Raw genomic sequence first — 23,205 nt, 5'->3', positions numbered from 1 at the left:
GTCTTATTCTGCAATTGATAAAATAAAAACATTTTTCCTCATCAATTTTCAGACAATACCCCATAGTGACATCACAATACCCCATAGTGACATCACAATACCCCATAGTGACATCACAATACCCCATAGTGACATCACAATACCCCATAGTGACATCACAATACCCCATAGTGACATCACAATACCCCATAGTGACATCACAATACCCCATAGTGACATCACAATACCCCATAGTGACATCACAATACCCCATAGTGACATCACAATACCCCATAGTGACATCACAATACCCCATAATGACATCACAATACCCCATAATGACACCACAATACCTCATAACGACACCACAATACCCCATAACGACATCACAATACCCCATAACGACATCACAATACCCCATAACGACAAAGGCGAAACATGTTTTATTTGCATATTTATAAAAAATAAAAACCAATACCTAATTTACATAAGTATTCAGACCTTTTGCATTGAGACTCGAAATTGAGCTCAGGTGCACCCTGTTTCCATCGATCATCCTCGTTTCTACAACTTCATTGGTGTCCACCTGTGGTAAATTAAATTGATTGGATATGATTTGGAAAGGCACACACCTATCTACATAAGGTCCCCCAGTTGACAGTGCATGTCAGAGCAAAAACCAAGCCAAGACAGGACTGTGTCGAGGTACAGATCTGGGGAAGGTAACCCCCCCAAAAAAGAGTGTTGAAACAAATCAAAATATATTTTAGATTCTTCAAAATAGCTTTGCACACTGGTTGGCATTCTCTCAACCAGCTTCATGAGGCAGTCACCTGGAATGCATTTCAATTAACAGGTGTGCATTGTTAAAAGTTAATTAGCGGAATTTAGTTCCCTGGAATGAGTAGGTGTGTCCAAACTTTTGACTGGTACTGTATGTGATTTCAGTTGAATACATTTGGGGCGGTTGAATAAGCGCCATTGCGCCTGCTCCACATTGTCTGTCTGGGTGGAACATTTCAGATTGCCAGTGATGTGTGCGCCAAGGAACTTGAAGCTTTTCACCTTCTCTACTGCAGTCGTCGATGTTGGCGTGCAGTCTCCCGAAGTCCACAATCAGTTCCTGCGTTTTGTTGGTGTTGGGGATATTTTCCACTCTGCCAGGGCCCTCACCTCCTCCCTGTAGGATGTCTTGTTGTTGTTGGTAATCAGGCCTACCACTGCTGTGTCATCTACACACGTAATGATTTAAGTTGAAGACATGCGTGACCACACAGTCCCCTGTGTTCAGGATCAGCAGAGGTGTTGGTCCCTACCTTCACCACCTGAGGACGGCCTGTCAGGAAGTCCTAGAGCCAGTTGCACAGGGCGGGGTTCAGACCCAGGGCCCCAAGCTTAGTGATGAGCTTGGAGGGTACTATGGTGTTGAAGGTTGAGCTGCAGTCAATGAACAGTGTTCTTACATTGGTATTCCTCTTGTCCAGACAGGATTGGGCAGTGTGCAGTGCGATGGCGATTGAGTCATCCGTGGATCTATTGGGGCGGGATGCAAATTGCTGTGGGTCTAGGGCCCTCAAACTCAACTCTGGACCGCAAAGCCAGTTCTGCTGTTTGTTTTCATTGTTCCTGGTTTAGACTTGGCACTACAGGTGTGTGTATTAATTAAGTAATGAATTAATGATCAGGTAGAACAGAAAACCAGCAGGCTCTGGACCTCGAACAAAAGTTGAATACCCCTTGTCTAGGGTGTCAGGTAAGGTGGAGGTGACATGATCCTTAAATAGTCTCTCAAAGCACTTCATGATGACAGAAGTGAGTGCTACGGGGCGGTAGTTCAGTTCCCTTTGCTTTCTTGGGAACAGGAACAATGGAGGCCATCTTGAAGCATGTGGGGACAGCAGACTGGGATAGGGAGAGATTTGATATGTCCGTTAACACTCCAGCCATCTGGTCTGCACATGCTCTGAGGACGCGGCTAGGGATGCGGTCTGGCCCGGCAGCCGTGCGAGGGTAAACAAGTTTAAATGTTTTACTCACGTCGGCCACGGAGAAGGAGAGCCCACAGTCTCTGGTAGCGGGCCGTGTCGATGGCACGGTGTTGACCTCAAAGCGAAGTTGTTGCCGGCTTGCGAAAGTCAACAGCTTTAATGGTCCTCTTACTCACGTTGGCCACGGCCTTGTGAGCGACTGTGGCCCACTGCTTCAGCTCCAAATCAAATTGTATTTGTCACATGAGCCAAATACAACCTTAGCGTGAAATGCTTACTTACAAGCTCTTAACCAACAATGCAGTTTTTAGAGTAACAATAACAAATCACAAGACTCCACGTGGTAATGGCTCTGCCACATGTTGCCGGGTGATGTTGCCGGGGTGATGTTGCCGGGGTGATGTTGCCGGCAGACATCAGCCGCTGAGGGAAATGCGTCCTTTTGAAATCAATGTCATGTCCAACGGTAGCATCCAAGCTCAAAAATCGCAGAGGTCAAATGTTTGACGGCTAACGCTATCTTGTGAATTGAAATCACTGGTTATTGTACTAAGATTTATGAAGTCAAACAGTGTTTGGGGCGGCAGGTAGCCTAGTGGTTAGAGCGTTAGAGCGTTGGACTTGTAACCGAAAGGCTGACAAGGTAAAAATCTGTCGTTCTGCCCCTGAACAAGGCAGTTAACCCACTGTTCCTAGACCAGTTAACCCACTGTTCCTAGACCAGTTAACCCACTGTTCCCCGGTAGGCCGTCATTGAAAATAAGAATTTGTATCTTAACTGATTTGCCTAGTTAAATAAAGGTAAAAAAAAATACATTTGAAAAAGTCAAGAAGCTACTAGCTAGCACAAACTCTCGCTAGCTACATTGACTATGTTCACAATGTAAACAAAAGCAACTTGAGTAATTAGAGGATCATTTAGTAGCAACAGTTTAATAAGAGTACTTGAGAAAAACTGGACCAGAGCTATTGTACTTCCGCATAACAGATGACCACGGTCCGGTCCTCCTCCTCATAACAGATGACCACGGTCCTCCTCCTCCTCCTAACAGATGACCACGGTCTGGTCCTCCTCCTCCTCATAACAGATGACCACGGTCTGGTCCTCCTCCTCCTCATAACAGATGACCACGGTCTGGTCCTCCTCCTCCTCATAACAGATGACCACGGTCTGGTCCTCCTCCTCCTCATAACAGATGACCACGGTCTGGTCCTCCTCCTCCTCATAACAGATGACCACGGTCTGGTCCTCCTCCTCCTCATAACAGATGACCACGGTCCGGTCCTCCTCCTCCTCATAACAGATGACCACGGTCCGGTCCTCCTCCTCCTCATAACAGATGACCACGGTCCGGTCCTCCTCCTCATAACAGATGACCACGGTCCGGTCCTCCTCCTCATAACAGATGACCACGGTCCGGTCCTCCTCCTCATAACAGATGACCACGGTCCGGTCCTCCTCCTCATAACAGATGACCACGGTCCGGTCCTCCTCCTCATAACAGATGACCCCGGTCCGGTCCTCCTCCTCATAACAGATGACCCCGGTCCGGTCCTCCTCCTCATAACAGATGACCACGGTCCGGTCCTCCTCCTCATAACAGATGACCACGGTCTGGTCCTCCTCCTCATAACAGATGACCACGGTCTGGTCCTCCTCCTCATAACAGATGACCACGGTCCTCCTCCTCCTCCTCATAACAGATGACCACGGTCCTCCCCCTCCTCATAACAGATGACCACGGTCCTCCTCCTCCTCATAACAGATGACCACGGTCTGGTCCTCCTCCTCATAACAGATGACCACGGTCTGGTCCTCCTCCTCATAACAGATGACCACGGTCTGGTCCTCCTCCGCATAACAGATGACCACGGTCTGGTCCTCCTCCGCATAACAGATGACCACGGTCTGGTCCTCCTCCTCATAACAGATGACCACGGTCTGGTCCTCCTCCTCATAACAGATGACCACGGTCCTCCTCCTCCTCATAACAGATGACCACGGTCCTCCTCCTCCTCATAACAGATGACCACGGTCCTCCTCCTCCTCATAACAGATGACCACGGTCCTCCTCCTCCTTATAACAGATGACCACGGTCCTCCTCCTCCTCATAACAGATGACCACGGTCCTCCTCCTCCTCATAACAGATGACCACGGTCCTCCTCCTCATAACAGATGACCACGGTCTGGTCCTCCTCATAACAGATGACCACGGTCCTCCTCCTAACAGATGACCACGGTCCTCCTCCTCCTCATAACAGATGACCACGGTCCTCCTCCTCCTCATAACAGATGACCACGGTCCTCCTCCTCATAACAGATGACCACGGTCCTCCTCCTCCTCATAACAGATGACCACGGTCCTCCTCCTCCTCATAACAGATGACCACGGTCCTCCTCCTCCTCATAACAGATGACCACGGTCCTCCTCCTCCTCATAACAGATGACCACGGTCCTCCTCCTCCTCATAACAGATGACCACGGTCCTCCTCCTCCTCATAACAGATGACCACGGTCTGGTCCTCCTCCTCATAACAGATGACCACGGTCCTCCTCCTCATAACAGATGACCACGGTCCGGTAAGGTACTTCTATCCCAGGGCTACAGGGCTAGACATGCAATAAAAATGTAAAAGCCGAATTCCCGAAGCTTTTATGATGATTTACTGCACGTGTGCTGCACACAGCCCTAGTTTAAGTGGAATATCTATGGGCAGCACACAGCCCTAGTTTAAGTGGAATATCTTTGGGCCGCACACAGCCCTAGTTTAAGTGGAATATCTATGGGCAGCACACAGCCCTAGTTTAAGTGGAATATCTATGGGCAGCACACAGCCCTAGTTTAAGTGGAATATCTTTGGGCCGCACACAGCCCTAGTTTAAGTGGAATATCTTTGGGCCGCACACAGCCCTAGTTTAAGTGGAATATCTTTGGGCAGCTCACAGCGATGATTTATTATCAAACGGGGCTTGGCATTCGTGTTTCCAACTCTGCCATTACATGTAGGCTACACTGTACACCCCAGAAACAACGCTATCCAAACACTCTTGCTAGGTGCACAATTTAATTTTTTTATATATTTTTTTTTAAAGGGCAACTACACTCTCCCCAAATTTTCGTTGGCCCTAGCCCGGTGTGCGACTTGCAAATGTACCTGAATATCAAGCCCTGCTTATGGTTGCTTCACTAGACACCCTGTTCCCGACCATGGTGCATTACTTGGGCCCTGGTCAAAAGTAGTGCACTATGTAGGGAATTAGGGTTGCATTTGGGATGCATCCTATCTACGGATCTCTGGTGGTGAAAGATCGTGGAGAAAAAAGGGATCAGAATCAGGAGGGAATTTTTCCCTTGGCTTACTATGGAGTTGAACCACGAAGCGTGAGTTAACATGTATTTAACATGTTATAAGATGCAACAACAACAAAACAACACCCACAACACATCCTTCATTTCCATTCAACTTTTAGGATTAAAAGGTCAGTCTAAAAACAAACTCTAAAAAGAGAGAGAGACCCGTCATCAACATTAGTATGAGGATGAGGAAACACCTTGCCTGGTCCCACATCTGTTTGTGCTGTCTAGCCAACTCCTATGGTCCCTGTCACACCAATGACCACCGTTGGAGGAACCACCCAGCAGGGACCCCCCCTTCTTGACATCAGAGTCATTAGGTTAGTTAATCAGCTGGTGTTTATCTGGGTGGCAGCCTGGAGGCACAACAGGTCCTCTGGTGGTAATCCCTCTAATCTGGATCACAGTGAAACAGCCAGTCCAAGACCCATGGAGACCTCAAACATTTATTTTCCTCCCATCTTACAAAACGACATAAATTCATGGCTTCTGCAGACCAGTTTTACAACAGGCTTAAGGTACAGAACTCACTTCCAACACATCAGGGTTTAAATGGTTTTAACAGAGATGGCTGCTCACCTACACTCAGTCTTATGAAAACCTCGTTCTCCCTTTAATCTGGGTTGCAACATTACATGCTAACCGTCCTCTTTAGTTAGAAATTGTCAATGAGTGAGTACGTTTCATTGATAAGTAGAAAGAGGAATTGTAGGTCGATCCAACTCACCTGGCTCCAGTTTAATAATCTTAACAGCAGCAAGCTCTCCCGTTTGGATGTTTCGAGCCTGAAAGAGAGAATAAAACATTTTAGAACACTGCTTGGGGAGCCAGTCACTATCCTGGTATTGCAATCACCGTGCTCTACAGGGCACCGTGCTCTACCATCGGCGCTACAGGGCACCGTGCTCTACCATCGGCTCTACAGGGCACCGTGCTCTACCATCGGCTCTACAGGGCACCGTGCTCTACCATCGGCGCTACAGGGCACCGTGCTCTACCATCGGCGCTACAGGGCACCGTGCTCTACCATCGGCTCTACAGGGCACCGTGCTCTACCATCGGCTCTACAGGGCACCGTGCCCTACCATCGGCTCTACAGGGCACCGTGCCCTACCATCGGCTCTACAGGGCACCGTGCTCTACAGGGCACCGTGCTCTACCATCGGCTCTACAGGGCACCGTGCTCTACCATCGGCTCTACAGGGCACCGTGCTCTACCATCGGCTCTACAGGGCACCGTGCCCTACCATCGGCTCTACAGGGCACCGTGCCCTACCATCGGCTCTACAGGGCACCGTGCTCTACAGGGCACCGTGCTCTACCATCGGCTCTACAGGGCACCGTGCTCTACCATCGGCTCTACAGGGCACCGTGCCCTACCATCGGCTCTACAGGGCACCGTGCCCTACCATCGGCTCTACAGGGCACCGTGCTCTACCATCGGCTCTACAGGGCACCGTGCTCTACCATCGGCTCTACAGGGCACCGTGCTCTACCATCGGCTCTACAGGGCACCGTGCTCTACCATCGGCTCTACAGGGCACCGTGCTCTACCATCGGCTCTACAGGGCACCGTGCTCTACCATCGGCTCACACCGCGCCATGGTCCTGTCTGCCACACACTTTACTACCACACAATGAACAGATCTCTCTCTAAAGTTGGCAAATGACAATAATCAGTATTGTTGGTTTCATCTTCATTACTCAGTCCCTCCAGGATTTTGCGATTTGCAACATATTTAGCCAGATCAACAACTCCACATATTATGCAAATGTTTAAAACACCTGACCAATCACTGCACTATTACCGCATAAACCAGTCAAATCATTGCAATGTTACCGCATAAACTGTCGAATCACCTCACAAAAAAAAGATGGCTTGCAATTTTATCCAAATCACCACACTTTTAATTGCATAAAATGATTCAAATCAAGCAACAAACTTTCCCTCGTCAGAGCATTTATTTGCAAATTTGATAAAATCATCATAATTCATCGTGCAAAATGTCTGAATTGCCACAATAAAAATCAAGAGTTTAAAATATAATAAATAAATACAAATAAAAAAAAAACACTAAAATCCTGGATGGACAGATTACTAAATACCATTTATAGTCCCAGGACAACTAACAGACAGAGATAATTCAGATGAAAGTCTAGAGCAGACCACAATGTTACCAGCCCGGCTCCAAAATCTGTACTATTAGAAAGCACAAAAATGTCACAATCTGGCAGGCTAGAAGGACACATTTTTCTACTGAAAAGTACTAGCCTCGGGCTAGCGAGCTATTCTTAATTTCCATCCCTGGATGAAACATTAGAAAACTGTTACTCAAAAGAGAGAGGCAAGAGCTGAGTTATAAAACAACCAATCAAAATCAAGCTCCATGGGCTGAGTTATAAAACAACCAATCAAAAATCAAGCTCCATGGGCTGAGTTATAAAACAACCAATCAAAAATCAAGCTCCATGGGCTGAGTTATAAAACAACCAATCAAAAATCAAGCTCCATGGGCTGAGTTATAAAACAACCAATCAAAAATCAAGCTCCATGGGCTTACTTCCTCGTTGATACCTCACTCGGGTTTTAGACGTTTGTAAAAACTTTCTCTGCACTGCAGCAGACCAAAACAACATGGTATGGGGAGGATCTTTCAAATCTGAAATATTTCTGCTGTCAGTACAGCACTGAACACTCCCATTCTGGGCTCATGTTTAGACAAGGACCTGATCATATTTCCCTCTGCCACAGTCCTGCTTCGGTCTGGGGTGGAACTGTGTCTGGGACTGTGTCTGGAACTGTGTCTGGAACTGTGTCTGGGGTGGAACTGTGTCTGGGACTGTGTCTGGGACTGTGTCTGGGGTGGAACTGTGCCTGGGACTGTGTCTGGGGTGGAACTGTGTCTGGGACTGTGTCTGGGGTGGAACTGTGTCTGGGATTGTGTCTGGGGTGGAACTGTGTCTGGGACTGTGTCTGGGGTGGGACTGTGTCCGGGGTGGGACTGTGTCTGGGGTGGGACTGTGTCCGGGGTGGGACTGTGTCTGGGACTGTGTCCGGGGTGGGACTGTGTCCGGGGGTGGGACTGTGTCCGGGGGTGGGACTGTGTCCGGGACGGGACTGTGTCTGGGACGGGACGGTGTCTGGGGTGGGACGGAACTGTGTCTGGGACGGAACTGTGTCTGGGACGGAACTGTGTCTGGGACTGTGTCTGGGACTGTGTCTGAGACTGTGTCTGGGACTGTGTCTGGGACTGTGTCTGGGACTGTGTCTGGGGTGGAACTGTGTCTGGGACTGTGTCTGGGGTGGAACTGTGTCTGGGGCTGTGTCTGGGACTGTGTCTGGGGTGGAACTGTGTCTGGGGTGGAACTGTGTCTGGGACTGTGTCTGGGGTGGAACTGTGTCTGGGACTGTGTCTGGGGTGGGACTGTGTCCGGGGGTGGGACTGTGTCCGTGGGTGGGACTGTGTCCGGGACGGAACTGTGTCCGGGACGGAACTGTGTCCGGGACGGGGTCTTGGACGGGACGGTGTCTGGGGCGGGACGGTGTCTGGGGCGGGACGGTGTCTGGGGCGGGACGGTGTCTGAGGTGGGACGGTGTCTGGGACGGAACTGTGTCTGGGACTGTGTCTGGGGTGGAACTGTGTCTGGGACTGTGTCTGGGGTGGAACTGTGTCTGGGACTGTGTCTGGGACTGTGTCTGGGACTGTGTCTGGGACTGTGTCTGGGGTGGAACTGTGTCTGGGGTGGAACTGTGTGTGGGGCTGTGTCTGGGGTGGGACTGTGTGTGGGACTGTGTCTGGGGTGGGACCATGTCTGGGGTGGGACTGTGTCTGGGGTGGGACTGTGTCTGGGGTGGGACTGTGTCTGGGGTGGGACTGTGTCTGGTCTGGGACTGTGTCTGGGGTGGAACTGTGTCTGGGGTGGAACTGTGTCTGGGACTGTGTCTGGGATGGAACTGTGTCTGGGACTGTGTCTGGGGTGGGACTGTGTCCGGGGTGGGACTGTGTCCGGGGTGGGACTGTGTCCGGGGTGGGACTGTGTCTGGGACTGTGTCTGGGGTGGGACTGTGTCCGGGGTGGGACTGTGTCCGGGACTGTGTCTGGGGTGGAACTGTGTCTGGGGTGGAACTGTGTCTGGGGTGGAACTGTGTCTGGGGTGGAACTGTGTCTGGGACTGTGTCTGGGGTGGAACTGTGTCTGGGGTGGGACTGTCTGGGGTGGGACTGTGTGTGGGGTGGGACTGTGTCTGGGGTGGGACTGTGTCTGGGGTGGGACTGTGTCTGGGGTGGGACTGTGTCTGGGGTGGGACCGTGTCTGGGGTGGGACCGTGTCTGGGGTGGGACCGTGTCTGGGGTGGGACCGTGTCTGGGGTGGGACCGTGTCTGGGACCGTGTCTGGAGTGGGACTGTGTCTGGGGTGGAACTGTGTCTGGGACTGTGTCTGGGGTGGAACTGTGTCTGGGACTGTGTCTGGGGTGGAACTGTGTCTGGGATTGTGTCTGGGGTGAAACTGTGTCTGGGACTGTGTCTGGGGTGGAACTGTGTCTGGGACTGTGTCTGGGGTGGGACTGTGTCCGGGGTGGGACTGTGTCTGGGACTGTGTCCGGGGTGGGACTGTGTCCGGGGTTGGGACTGTGTCCGGGACGGGACTGTGTCCGGGACGGGACTGTGTCCGGGACGGGACGGTGTCCGGGACGGGACGGAACTGTGTCTGGGACGGAACTGTGTCTGGGACGGAACTGTGTCTGGGACTGTGTCTGGGACTGTGTCTGAGACTGTGTCTGGGGTGGAACTGTGTCTGGGACTGTGTCTGGGGTGGAACTGTGTCTGGGGCTGTGTCTGGGACTGTGTCTGGGGTGGAACTGTGTCTGGGGTGGAACTGTGTCTGGGACTGTGTCTGGGGTGGAACTGTGTCTGGGACTGTGTCTGGGGTGGGACTGTGTCCGGGGGTGGGACTGTGTCCGGGACGGAACTGTGTCCGGGACGGAACTGTGTCCGGGACGGAACTGTGTCCGGGACGGAACTGTGTCCGGGACGGGGTCTGGGACGGGACGGTGTCTGGGGCGGGACGGTGTCTGGGGCGGGACGGTGTCTGGGGCGGGATGGTGTCTGGGGCGGGACGGTGTCTGGGGCGGGACGGTGTCTGGGACGGAACTGTGTCTGGGACTGTGTCTGGGACTGTGTCTGGGGTGGAACTGTGTCTGGGACTGTGTCTGGGGTGGAACTGTGTCTGGGATTGTGTCTGGGACTGTGTCTGGGGTGGAACTGTGTCTGGGGTGGAACTGTGTCTGGGGTGGAACTGTGTCTGGGGTGGAACTGTGTGTGGGGCTGTGTCTGGGGTGGGACTGTGTGTGGGACTGTGTCTGGGGTGGGACTGTGTCTGGGGTGGGACTGTGTCTGGGGTGGGACTGTGTCTGGTCTGGGACTGTGTCTGGTCTGGGACTGTGTCTGGGGTGGAACTGTGTCTGGGGTGGAACTGTGTCTGGGACTGTGTCTGGGGTGGAACTGTGTCTGGGACTGTGTCTGGGGTGGGACTGTGTCCGGGGTGGGACTGTGTCTGGGACTGTGTCCGGTGTGGGACTGTGTCTGGGACTGTGTCCGGGGTGGGACTGTGTCCGGGGTGGGACTGTGTCTGAGACTGTGTCTGGGGTGGAACTGTGTTTGGGGTGGAACTGTGTCTGGGGTGGAACTGTGTCTGGGACTGTGTCTGGGGTGGAACTGTGTCTGGGGTGGGACTGTCTGGGGTGGGACTGTGTGTGGGGTGGGACTGTGTCTGGGGTGGGACTGTGTCTGGGGTGGGACTGTGTCTGGGGTGGGACCGTGTCTGGGGTGGGACCGTGTCTGGGGTGAGACCGTGTCTGGGACCGTGTCTGGAGTGGGACTGTGTCTGGGGTGGAACTGTGTCTGGGACTGTTTCTGGGGTGGGACTGTGTCTGGGACTGTGTCTGGGGTGGAACTGTGTCTGGGGTGGGACTGTGTCTGGGACTGTGTCTGGGGTGGAACTGTGTCTGGGACTGTGTCTGGGGTGGGACTGTGTCTGGGACTGTGTCTGGGGTGGGACTGTGTCTGGGACTGTGTCTGGGGTGGGACTGTGTCTGGGACTGTGTCTGGGGTGGGACTGTGTCTGGGGTGGGACTGTGTCCGGGGTGGAACTGTGTCTGGGACTGTGTCTGGGGTGGGACTGTGTCTGTGGTGGGTGTGGCCTGCCTCGGCCGCCTGTGTCTGTGGTGGGAGTGGCCTGCCTCGGCCGCCTGTGTCTGTGGTGGGAGTGGCCTGCCTCGGCCGCCTGTGTCTGTGGTGGGAGTGGCCTGCCAAAGATTGCTTTGTGAGGCAAGGGTTCGACAGACGGGCTGCTTCGACTGGATCAAATTGGTAGCCTAGTCATCCATAGCAAATGGATATAGAAGAATAAACAAAACATGAACACAACTGTCTGTGATCCTGACTTGGACCTTGGAGACAGACAGGGAAGTGTCTACTTTGTTATACTCCAAATCAAATCACATTTTATTGGTTACACACACATATTTAGCAGATATTATTGCGAGTGTAGTGAAATTCAATCCAATTCCCCGAGTCATTCAAAATGTGTTGTTGCTTTATGTGAACACACATACACAGGGACTTGGGAGCGTTCCAGAACTCTGCCAGGACAAATGGGGGATATTGAAGCTGGATCGTCTGTCGCTCTTCCCTTCCCCTGGTAATGGTAATCCATCTTACTTTCACCACACGTTACATCAGACAGAGGTAGGCTGTAACAGCGCGATGCTTTATCACATGGTTCCTACGGGGTTACAGATGCTGTCCACAGTGGGGGGGGGGGACTAAAATAACTCCTCATTTTTCACGAGGTTGTACGTTTTTCTTTTGACAGCGAGTGCGTTCAAATATGTGAAGGTAGTCTGCTATTCAGAGAGACAATGTTACTATTCAGAGAGACAATGTTACTATTCAGAGAGACAATGTTACTATTCAGAGAGACAATGTTGCTATTCAGAGACAATGTTGCTATTCAGAGAGACAATGTTACTATTCAGAGAGACAATGTTACTATTCAGAGAGACAATGTTACTATTCAGAGACAATGTTGCTATTCAGAGACAATGTTGCTATTCAGAGACAATGTTGCTATTCAGAGAGACAATGTTACTATTCAGAGAGACAATGTTACTATTCAGAGAGACAATGTTACTATTCAGAGAGACAATGTTGCTATTCAGAGACAATGTTGCTATTCAGAGAGACAATGTTACTATTCAGAGAGACAATGTTACTATTCAGAGAGACAATGTTACTATTCAGAGAGACAATGTTACTATTCAGAGAGACAATGTTGCTATTCAGAGACAATGTCACTATTCAGAGAGACAATGTTACTATTCAGAGAGACAATGTTACTATTCAGAGAGACAATGTTACTATTCAGAGAGACAATGTTACTATTCAGAGAGACAATGTTACTATTCAGAGAGACAATGTTACTATTCAGAGAGACAATGTTACTATTCAGAGACAATGTTGCTATTCAGAGAGACAATGTTACTATTCAGAGAGACAATGTTACTATTCAGAGAGACAATGTTACTATTCAGAGAGACAATGTTACTATTCAGAGAGACAATGTTACTATTCAGAGAGACAATGTTACTATTCAGAGAGACAATGTTGCTATTCAGAGACAATGTTACTATTCAGAGAGACAATGTTACTATTCAGAGAGACAATGTTACTATTCAGAGAGACAATGTTGCTATTCAGAGACAATGTTGCTATTCAGAGAGACAATGTTACTATTCAGAGAGACAATGTTACTATTCAGAGAGACAATGTTACTATTCAGAGAGACAATGTTGCTATTCAGAGACAATGTTGCTATTCAGAGACAATGTTGCTATTCAGAGAGACAATGTTACTATTCAGAGAGACAATGTTACTATTCAGAGAGACAATGTTGCTATTCAGAGACAATGTTGCTATTCAGAGAGACAATGTTACTATTCAGAGAGACAATGTTACTATTCAGAGAGACAATGTTACTATTCAGAGAGACAATGTTACTATTCAGAGAGACAATGTTACTATTCAGAGAGACAATGTTGCTATTCAGAGACAATGTTACTATTCAGAGAGACAATGTTACTATTCAGAGAGACAATGTTACTATTCAGAGAGACAATGTTACTATTCAGAGAGACAATGTTACTATTCAGAGAGACAATGTTACTATTCAGAGAGACAATGTTACTATTCAGAGACAATGTTGCTATTCAGAGAGACAATGTTACTATTCAGAGAGACAATGTTACTATTCAGAGAGACAATGTTACTATTCAGAGAGACAATGTTACTATTCAGAGAGACAATGTTACTATTCAGAGAGACAATGTTACTATTCAGAGAGACAATGTTACTATTCAGAGACAATGTTGCTATTCAGAGAGACAATGTTACTATTCAGAGAGACAATGTTACTATTCAGAGAGACAATGTTACTATTCAGAGAGACAATGTTACTATTCAGGGAGTCAATGTTGCTATTCAGAGAGACAATGTTACTATTCAGAGAGACAATGTTGCTATTCAGAGACAATGTTGCTATTCAGAGACAATGTTACTATTCAGAGAGACAATGTTACTATTCAGAGAGTCAATGTTGCTATTCAGAGAGACAATGTTACTATTCAGAGAGACAATGTTACTATTCAGAGAGACAATGTTACTATTCAGAGAGACAATGTTACTATTCAGAGACAATGTTACTATTCAGAGAGACAATGTTACTATTCAGAGAGACAATGTTACTATTCAGAGAGACAATGTTACTATTCAGAGAGACAATGTTACTATTCAGAGAGACAATGTTACTATTCAGAGAGACAATGTTACTATTCAGAGAGACAATGTTGCTATTCAGAGACAATGTTACTATTCAGAGACAATGTTACTATTCAGAGAGACAATGTTACTATTCAGAAAGACAATGTTACTATTCAGAGACAATGTTACTATTCAGAGAGACAATGTTACTATTCAGAGACAATGTTACTATTCAGAGTGACAATGTTACGAGGCAGGTAACTCCTTTAACAGTTAAAGCAGGGTACCGTTTCATCGGATTCCTCCTTCACAGATGAACCAGTACCCTGTTTTATCACCATCATAGAATGATTGTACAGAACAACTTGGCAATATTCTAACCACTTCAATACATGAAAAACCATCAAACATCCTACATGGCTGAAGCTGGCCCATAAAGGAGGATATACATCCTACATGACTGAAACTGGCCCATAAAGGAGGATATACATCCTACATGACTGAAGCTGGCCCATAAAGGAGGCTAAACATCCTACATGGCTGAAGCTGGCCCATAAAGGAGGATATACATCCTACATGACTGAAGCTGGCCCATAAAGGAGGCTAAACATCCTACATGACTGAAGCTGGCCCATAAAGGGGGCTAAACATCCTACATGACTGAAGCTGGCCCATAAAGGAGGCTAAACATCCTACATGACTGAAGCTGGCCCATAAAGGAGGCTAAACATCCTACATGACTGAAGCTGGCCCATAAAGGAGGATATACATCCTACATGACTGAAACTGGCCCATAAAGGAGGATATACATCCTACATGACTGAAGCTGGCCCATAAAGGAGGCTAAACATCCTACATGACTGAAGCTGGCCCATAAAGGGGGCTATACATCCTACATGACTGAAGCTGGCCCATAAAGGAGGCTAAACATCCTACATGACTGAAGCTGGCCCATAAAGGGGGCTATACAGCCTACATGACTGAAGCTGGCCCATAAAGGAGGCTATACATCCTACATGACTGAAGCTGGCCCATAAAGGAGGCTATACATCCTACATGACTGAAGCTGGCCCATAAAGGAGGCTATACATCCTACATGGCTGAAGCTGGCCCATAAAGGAGGCTATACATCCTACATGGCTGAAGCTGGCCCATAAAGGAGGCTATACATCCTACATGACTGAAGCTGGCCCATAAAGGAGGCTATACATCCTACATGGCTGAAGCTGGCCCATAAAGGAGGCTATACATCCTACATGACTGAAGCTGGCCCATAAAGGAGGCTATACATCCTACATGACTGAAGCTGGCCCATAAAGGAGGCTATACATCCTACATGACTGAAGCTGGCCCATAAAGGAGGCTATACATCCTACATGACTGAAGCTGGCCCATAAAGGAGGCTATACATCCTACATGGCTGAAGCTGGCCCATAAAGGAGGATATACATCCTACATGACTGAAGCTGGCCCATAAAGGAGGCTATACATCCTACATGACTGAAACTGGCCCATAAAGGAGGATATACATCCTACATGACTGAAGCTGGCCCATAAAGGAGGCTATACATCCTACATGACTGAAGCTGGCCCATAAAGGAGGCTATACATCCTACATGGCTGAAGCTGGCCCATAAAGGAGGCTATACATCCTACATGACTGAAGCTGGCCCATAAAGGAGGCTATACATCCTACATGGCTGAAGCTGGCCCATAAAGGAGGCTATACATCCTACATGACTGAAGCTGGCCCCCAGCTCCTGTATTTGGAACCCAAGACACTAAAGTGATAACGTGGTGGGCAGAAGGTTGACTCAGTAAATGAAAGCCTTGATTGGTAGGTGACTCACCACTCTAAATAAAGCCTTTACAAAATGTCATAAGTCAGCTATCTAAAAAAAAAAAAAAACAGGCAAAAGCAACTTGGAGAGAGGAGGATTACCTGCCCACATATAATACAGTGCTTGATAACTAGGCCAGAGGTATACATTTCCCATTGACATTAAGCTGCACAAAGAGTTTAAACAGCTCAAATACTTTATTATGTCATTAAGGCTTGAGCCTGATTAATTTACTGTGTTTAAGCGAGGCCTCACCTCCTGGTGACACTAGTGACCATATCCCCCGTGCATCCCGCAAAGGCTGAGGTGTTGCTAACATTTACGATAGCAAATTTCAATTTACAAAAAAAAAAACAATGACGTTTTTTTGTCTTTTGAGCTTCTAGTCATGGAATCTATGCAGCCTACTCAATCCCTTTTTATAGCTACTGTTTACAGGCCTCCTGGGCCATATACAGCGTTCCTCACTGAGTTCCCTGAATTCCTATCGGACCATATAGTCATAGCAGATAATATTCAAATTTTGGGTGATTTTAATATTCACATGGAAAAGTCCACAGACCCACTCCAAAAGGCTTTCGGAGCCATCATCGACTCAGTGGGTTTTGTCCAACATGTATCTGGACCTACTCACTGTCACAGTCATACTCTGGACCTAGTTTTGTCCCATGGAATAAATGTTGTGGATCTTAATGTTTTTCCTCATAATCCTGGACTATCTGCCCACCATTTTATTACGTTAGCAATCGCCAACAAATAATCTGCTCAGACCCCAACCAAGGAGCATCAAAAGTCGTGCTAGAAATTCTCAGACAAACCAAAGATTTTTTGATGCCCTTCCAGACTCCCACTGCCAACCCAAGGACGTCAGAGGACAAAAAACAGTTAACCACCTAACTGCGGAACTCAATTTAACCCTGTGCAATACCCTAGATGCAGTTGCACCCCTAAAAACTAAAACAATTTGTCATAAGAAACTAGCTCCCTGGTACACAGAAAATACCCGAGCTCTGAAGCAAGCTTCCAGAAAATTGGAACGGAAATGGCGCCACACCAAACTGGAAGTCTTCCGACTAGCTTGGAAAGACAGTACCGCGCAGTATCGAAGAGCCCTTACTGCTGCTCGATCAGCCGTCTTCATAGACCTTGCCAAGGCTTTCGACTCTGTCAATCACCGTATTCTTATCGGCAGACTCAGTAGCCTCGGTTTTTCGGATGACTGCCTTGCCTGGTTCACCAATTACTTTGCAGACAGAGTTCAGTGTGTCAAATCGGAGGGCATGCTGTCCGGTCCTCTGGCAGTCTCTATGGGGGTGCCACAGGGTTCAATTCTCGGGCCGACTCTTTTCTCTGTATATATCAATGATGTTTCTCATGCTGCGGGCGATTCCCTGATCCACCTCTACGCAGACGACACCATTCTATATACTTCCGGCCCGTCCTTGGACACTGTGCTATCTAACCTCCAAACGAGCTTCAATGCCATACAGCACTCCTTCCGTGGCCTCCAACTGATCTTAAACGCTAGTAAAACCAAATGCATGCTTTTCAACCGTTCGCTGCCTGCACCCGCACGCCTGACCAGCATCACCACCCTGGATGGTTCCGACCTTGAATATGTGGACATCTATAAGTACCTAGGTGTCTGGCTAGACTCTAAACTCTCCTTCCAGACCCATATCAAACATCTCCAATCGAAAATCAAATCAAGAGTTGGCTTTCTATTCCGCAACAAAGCCTCCTTCACTCACGCCGCCAAACTTACCCAAGTAAAACTGACTATCCTACCGATCCTCGACTTCGGCGACGTCATCTACAAAATTGCTTCCAACACTCTACTCAGCAAACTGGATGCAGTTTATCACAGTGCCATCCGTTTTGTCACTAAAGCACCTTATACCACCCACCACTGCGACTTGTATGCTCTAGTCGGCTGGCCCTCGCTACATATTCGTCGCCAGACCCACTGGCTCCAGGTCATCTACAAGTCCATGCTAGGTAAAGCTCCGCCTTATCTCAGTTCACTGGTTACGATGGCAACACCCATCCGTAGCACGCGCTCCAGCAGGTGTATCTCACTGATCATCCCTAAAGCCAACACCTCATTTGGCCGCCTTTCGTTCCAGTTCTCTGCTGCCTGTGACTGGAACGAATTGCAAAAATCGCTGAAGTTGGAGACTTTTATCTCCCTCACCAACTTCAAACATCTGCTATCTGAGCAGCTAACCGATCGCTGCAGCTGTACATAGTCTATTGGTAAATAGCCCACCCATTTTCACCTACCTCATCCCCATACTGTTTTTATTTATTTATTTTTATTTTTCTGCTCTTTTGCACACCAATATCTCTACCTGTACATAACCATCTGATCATTTATCACTCCAGTGTTAATCTGCATAATTGTAATTATTTGCCTACCTTCTCATGCCTTTTGCACACAATGTATATATAGACTCCCCTTTTTTCTACTGTGTTATTGACTTGTTAATTGTTTACTCCATGTGTAACTCTGTGTTGTCTGTTCACACTGCTATGCCTTATCTTGGCCAGGTCGCAGTTGCAAATGAGAACTTGTTCTCAACTAGCCTACCTGGTTAAATAAAGGTGAAATAAAATAAAATAAAATAAATCCTATTTTTCCAACTTAATTGAGGAAAATAAGAACAATCCAAAATGTATTTTTTATACTGTTGCAAAGCTAACTAAAAAGCAGCATTCCCCAAGAGAGGATGGCTTTCACTTTAGCAGTGATAAATTCATGAACTTCTTTGAGGAAAAGATCATGATCATTAGAAAGCAAATTTCGGAATCCTCTTTAAATCTGCGTATTCCTCCAAAGCTCAGTTGTCCTGAGTCTGCACAACTCTGCCAGGACCTAGGATCAAGAGAGACACTCAAGTGTTTTAGTACTATATCCCTTGACACAATGATAAAATAATATTGGCCTCTAAACCTTCAACCTTCTGTCCTCGTGCTCCTAGACCTTAGTGCTGCTTTTGATACCATCGATCACCACATTCTTTTGGAGAGATTGGAAACCCAAATTGGTCTACACGGACAAGTTCTGGCCTGGTTTAGATCTTATCTGTCGGAAAGATATCAGTTTGTCTCTGTGAATGGTTTGTCCTCTGACAAATCAACTGTAAATGTCAGTGTTCCTCAAGGTTCCGTTTTAGGACCACTATTGTTTTCATTATATATTTTACCTCTTGGGGATGTCATTTGAAAACATAATGTTAACTTTCACTGCTATGCGGATGACACACAGCTGTACATTTCAATGAAACATGGTGAAGCCCCAAAATTGCCCTCGCTAGCAGCCTGTGTTTCAGACATAAGGAAGTGGATGGCTGCAAACGTTCTACTTTTAAACTCGGACAAAACAGAGATGCTTGTTCTAGGTCCCAAGAAACAAAGAGATCTTCTGTTGAATCTGACAATTAATCTTAATGGTTGTACAGTCGTCTCAAATAAAACTGTGAAGGACCTCGGCGTTACTCTGGAACCTGATCTCTCTTTTGATGAACATATTAAGACTGTTTCAAGGACAGCTTTTTTTCCATCTACGTAACATAGCAAAAATCAGAAACTTTCTGTCCAAAAATGATGCAGAAAAATGAATCCATGCTTTTGTTACTTCTAGGTTAGACTACTGCAATGCTCTACTTTCCGGCTACCCGGATAAAGCACTAAATAAACTTCAGTTAGTGCTAAATACGGCTGCTAGAATCCTGACTAGAACCAAAAAATGTGATATTACTCCAGTGCTAGCCTCCCTACACTGGCTTCCCGTTAAGGTAAGGGCTGATTTCAAGGTTTTACTGCTAACCTACAAAGCATTACATGGGCTTGCTCCTACCCATCTTTCCGATTTGGTCCTGCCGCACATACCTACACGTACGCTACGGTCACAAGACGCAGGCCTCCTAATTGTCCCTAGAATTTCTAAGCAAAAAGCTGGAGGCAGGGCTTTCTCCTGTAGAGCTCCATTTTTATGGAATGGTCTGCCTACCCATGTGAGAGACGCAAACTCAGTCTCAACCTTTAAGAGTTTACTGAAGACTCATCTCTTCAGTGGGTCATATGATTGAGTGTAGTCTGGCCCAGGAGTGTGAAGGTGAACGGAAAGGCTCTGGAGCAACAAAACACCCTTGCTGTCTCTGCCTGGCCGGTTCCCCTCTCTTCACTGGGATTCTCTGCCTCTAACCGTATTACAGGGGCTGAGTCACTGGCTTACTGGTGCTCTTCCATGCCATCCCTAGGAGGGGTGCGTCACTTGAGTGGGTTGAGTCACTAACATTATCTTCATGTCTGGGTTGGCGCCCCTCCTTGGGTTGTGCTGTGGCGGAGATCTTTGTGGGCTATACTCTGCCTTGTCTCAGGATGGTAAGTTGGTGGTTGAAGATATCCCTCTAGTGGTGTGGGGGCTGTGCTTTGGCAAAGTGGGTGGGCTTATATCCTGCCTGTTTGGCCCTGTCCGGGGGTATCATCGGATGGGGCCACAGTGTCTCCTGACCCCTTCCTGTCTCAGCCTCCAGTATTTATGCTGCAGTAGTTTGTGTCGGGGGGCTAGGGTGAGTCTGTTATATCTGGAGTATTTCTCCTGTCTTATCCGGTGTCCTGTGTGAATTTAAGTATGCGCTCTCTAATTCTCTCTTTCTCTCTCTCGGAGGACCTGAGCCCGAGGACCATGCCTCAGGACTACCTGGCATGATGACTCCTTGCTGTCCCCAGTCCACCTGGCCGTGCTGATGCTCCAATTTCAACTGTTCTGCCTGTGGCTATGGAACCCTGACCTGTTCACCGGACATGCTACCTGTCCCAGACCTGCTGTTTTCAACTCTCTAGAGACAGCAGGAGCGGTAGAGGTGCTGACTTGCTGCACCCTCAACAACTACTGTGATTATTATTATTTGACCATGCTGGTCATTTATGAACATTTGAACATCTTGGCCATGTTCTGTTATAATCTCCACCCGGCACAGGCAGAAGAGGACTGGCCACCCCTCATAGCCTGGTTCCTCTCTAGGTTTCTTCCTAGGTTTTGGCCTTTCTAGGGAGTTGTTCCTAGCCACCGTGCTTCTACACCTGCATTGCTTGCTGTTTGGGGTTTTAGGCTGGGTTTCTGTACAGCACTTTGATATATCAGCTGATGTAAGAAGGGCTATATAAATAAATTTGAAGATAAGCATTCCCTGTGGTTCCCATTCAACTCCATTCTAAAATGCAAATGCCCCTGTAACACAAACTACTATTGGCAAACTGACAACAACAAAGGTTCTGCCCATTGAATTAGTAGACACTAGAGCATACATACAACTATGCATAACTTTACTCATATCTTGGCCATAAAAGCAAAACACATTGAGAGAGAGAATTTAACTATGGGCCTGGGGGAGACCAATACAATCTTTACAACTTAATATGAGTCCTCTGGCCAGGTTTCAATAGGACATAGATATGGTATTAGGGATCTCGTGTCTTCCAACAGGTGTGGAGCTTGTTTTTGGTAAGACACGGATCTAAAAATTCATAAATATGCTACTGCTGTACATTCAGTTTGAAGGTAGATCGAAAAAATAAATCTAAAAAAAATACCTTGTATACGTCTCCATATGTGCCGCTCCCAACTCGTTGAATAAGCTCGAAATCCTGCTGCGGGTTTTTTCTTTGAATTTCTCCACTCGGTCTTGAACAGATATCCATGACAGCTGTCTAACTGGCTGGAAAAGTTAACACCTAGCTACTTTACATTTAAACGCGTTGGCTTGTGCAAATACACGTCGGTATATCATTCGGTGAGGAGTTATTAACGTTACTTCAAGAGGTGATCATTTGTTTTATTCTCTAAAGCTGCAGAAGTGTTGCTTCCAAGTCTGGCTTCTTTCTGGTCCATTTCCTGCCGTTGAGACAAGAGTAGAAAATAATAGTTTATAAACCTCTAGCTAATAGGTAACTACAAAACAAACCAACACAAACGTGATTTCAGAAGTCATTTAAGAAGGCAACAATAGTTGATGTCTGTCCGGATAAACGTTAGTTTGAGGCAAACTAACCAGTTAGCTGCGGAAAAGTTAGCAGAAACTATGGATTGATTATTGACTTTTACCAATATAAATACAATGATTAACCCTCTGTAACGTTAGAGAGTAAGTTAAGTTAACTACTTACACTGTAGCTAGATAATTTAACTAGGTTTTGGTAGTTATCCAAAGCTAACGTTACAGTAGCTAAGTGGTTAGCTGGCTAAGCGAAAGTCAAAATCCAAAACAGGAGTTAGATTGGCGAATTTACCATTTATTCCCATTATAAATAAATTACACATACGAAAGAAGGCGTATGTTAAATTTGGCAATATTACGGTGTAAAATCCCTTTCTTCCAAAATATAAATTCAATGTTCCTATTCAGAGAAAGTGTAAACACTTCTTCTGCTGGCCAGATCTCTCTCTCTCTCTGACAACGACAAGCACCGCGTTGAGCTGGAAAAAGACCCGAGCTGCGGTCCTCATGTCCCTCCTGTTGACAACACGACATGCTACTGACTAACTAGTGAAAAAACGGACTTTATGTCACCCATGCATTCAACTGTAAAAGGTGTACCTACCGATTTCACAAGGAAACAATAACAACTAACATAATTGAATCGATTAAAATGCTATTGAAAGCATTGTTGTTTTTTAAATGATCGAGACGGAATTGATCTCTTGTCTGTTAAATGATGTGCAACTACCGCCACCTAACGATGTAAACAAGCAAGCAACTGTAACCACAAAACGTGCAGAAAAAAAACAACACAACGAAAAACATCGAAACAGCACCCCCACCCCTCCTTGCAATTTATAGAAATACTGCACACCCAACTCCCCGTCGGCTTCAGCGTCCTCTCTTCGATGAGCATCCTCCTCGGTGTCGGTTTGTTAGTTCCCGTGTCTACATGACAGCCGCGTAGGTTCTCACGAACAGTCAAAACAGAAAGACATGGCGAGAAACCGTAAAGACAGAGACAGCTGGGGTGAGTGGTTAATTATTATGAAGATGACTAAATGTGTCTTCTTGTAGACGCACATTTAAAAAAAAGGGGGAAAAAAAGAGGTGCGCTATTTAGCCTATTTAATGTAGCCCAGGCTATGGGAGAGTCTCAGCAATGCAGCTGATCAGATGCTTGTGCATGAATAATGATGGGGCAGGCGTTGTAATTTGCGTGTTGTTGTCAGAACA

General features: G+C 47.2%; 2 protein-coding genes across 7 annotated transcripts in view; one reads left to right on the top strand and one right to left on the bottom strand.

The window, feature by feature from the left end:
* The window catches only part of LOC110504274 (mitogen-activated protein kinase kinase kinase kinase 5), a 156,509-nt gene extending 133,758 nt beyond the window's left edge, over nt 1-22,751 (bottom strand). For 3 of the 6 annotated variants that reach the window (XM_036962932.1, XM_036962934.1, XM_036962935.1), the window contains exons 1-3: nt 22,280-22,521; nt 21,584-21,884; nt 6,054-6,111 (exon numbers count right to left, since the gene is read on the bottom strand). In XM_036962932.1, coding sequence (XP_036818827.1) covers nt 6,054-6,111; nt 21,584-21,691 — 166 coding nt within the window. In that variant the 5' untranslated portion in view covers nt 21,692-21,884; nt 22,280-22,521. Of the gene's footprint in view, nt 1-6,053; nt 6,112-21,583; nt 21,885-22,279; nt 22,522-22,591 lie in introns of those variants that run through there. The other 3 variants (XM_036962936.1, XM_036962937.1, XM_036962933.1) reach the window with 2 other exon arrangements.
* A 110-nt stretch (nt 22,752-22,861) lies between these two features.
* LOC110505958 (atlastin-1) overlaps nt 22,862-23,205 on the top strand; it is a 16,257-nt gene continuing 15,913 nt past the window's right edge. Inside the window, exon 1 of the mRNA XM_036962939.1 lies at nt 22,862-22,999. Within this exon, the coding sequence (XP_036818834.1) occupies nt 22,966-22,999 (34 nt within the window). The 5' untranslated portion in view covers nt 22,862-22,965. The remainder of the gene's footprint in view (nt 23,000-23,205) is intronic.

Source organism: Oncorhynchus mykiss, chromosome 25, assembly GCF_013265735.2.
Source record: "Oncorhynchus mykiss isolate Arlee chromosome 25, USDA_OmykA_1.1, whole genome shotgun sequence".
NCBI classification, from domain to species: domain Eukaryota; kingdom Metazoa; phylum Chordata; class Actinopteri; order Salmoniformes; family Salmonidae; genus Oncorhynchus; species Oncorhynchus mykiss.
This window is presented reverse-complemented; position numbering and strand designations above follow the sequence as displayed.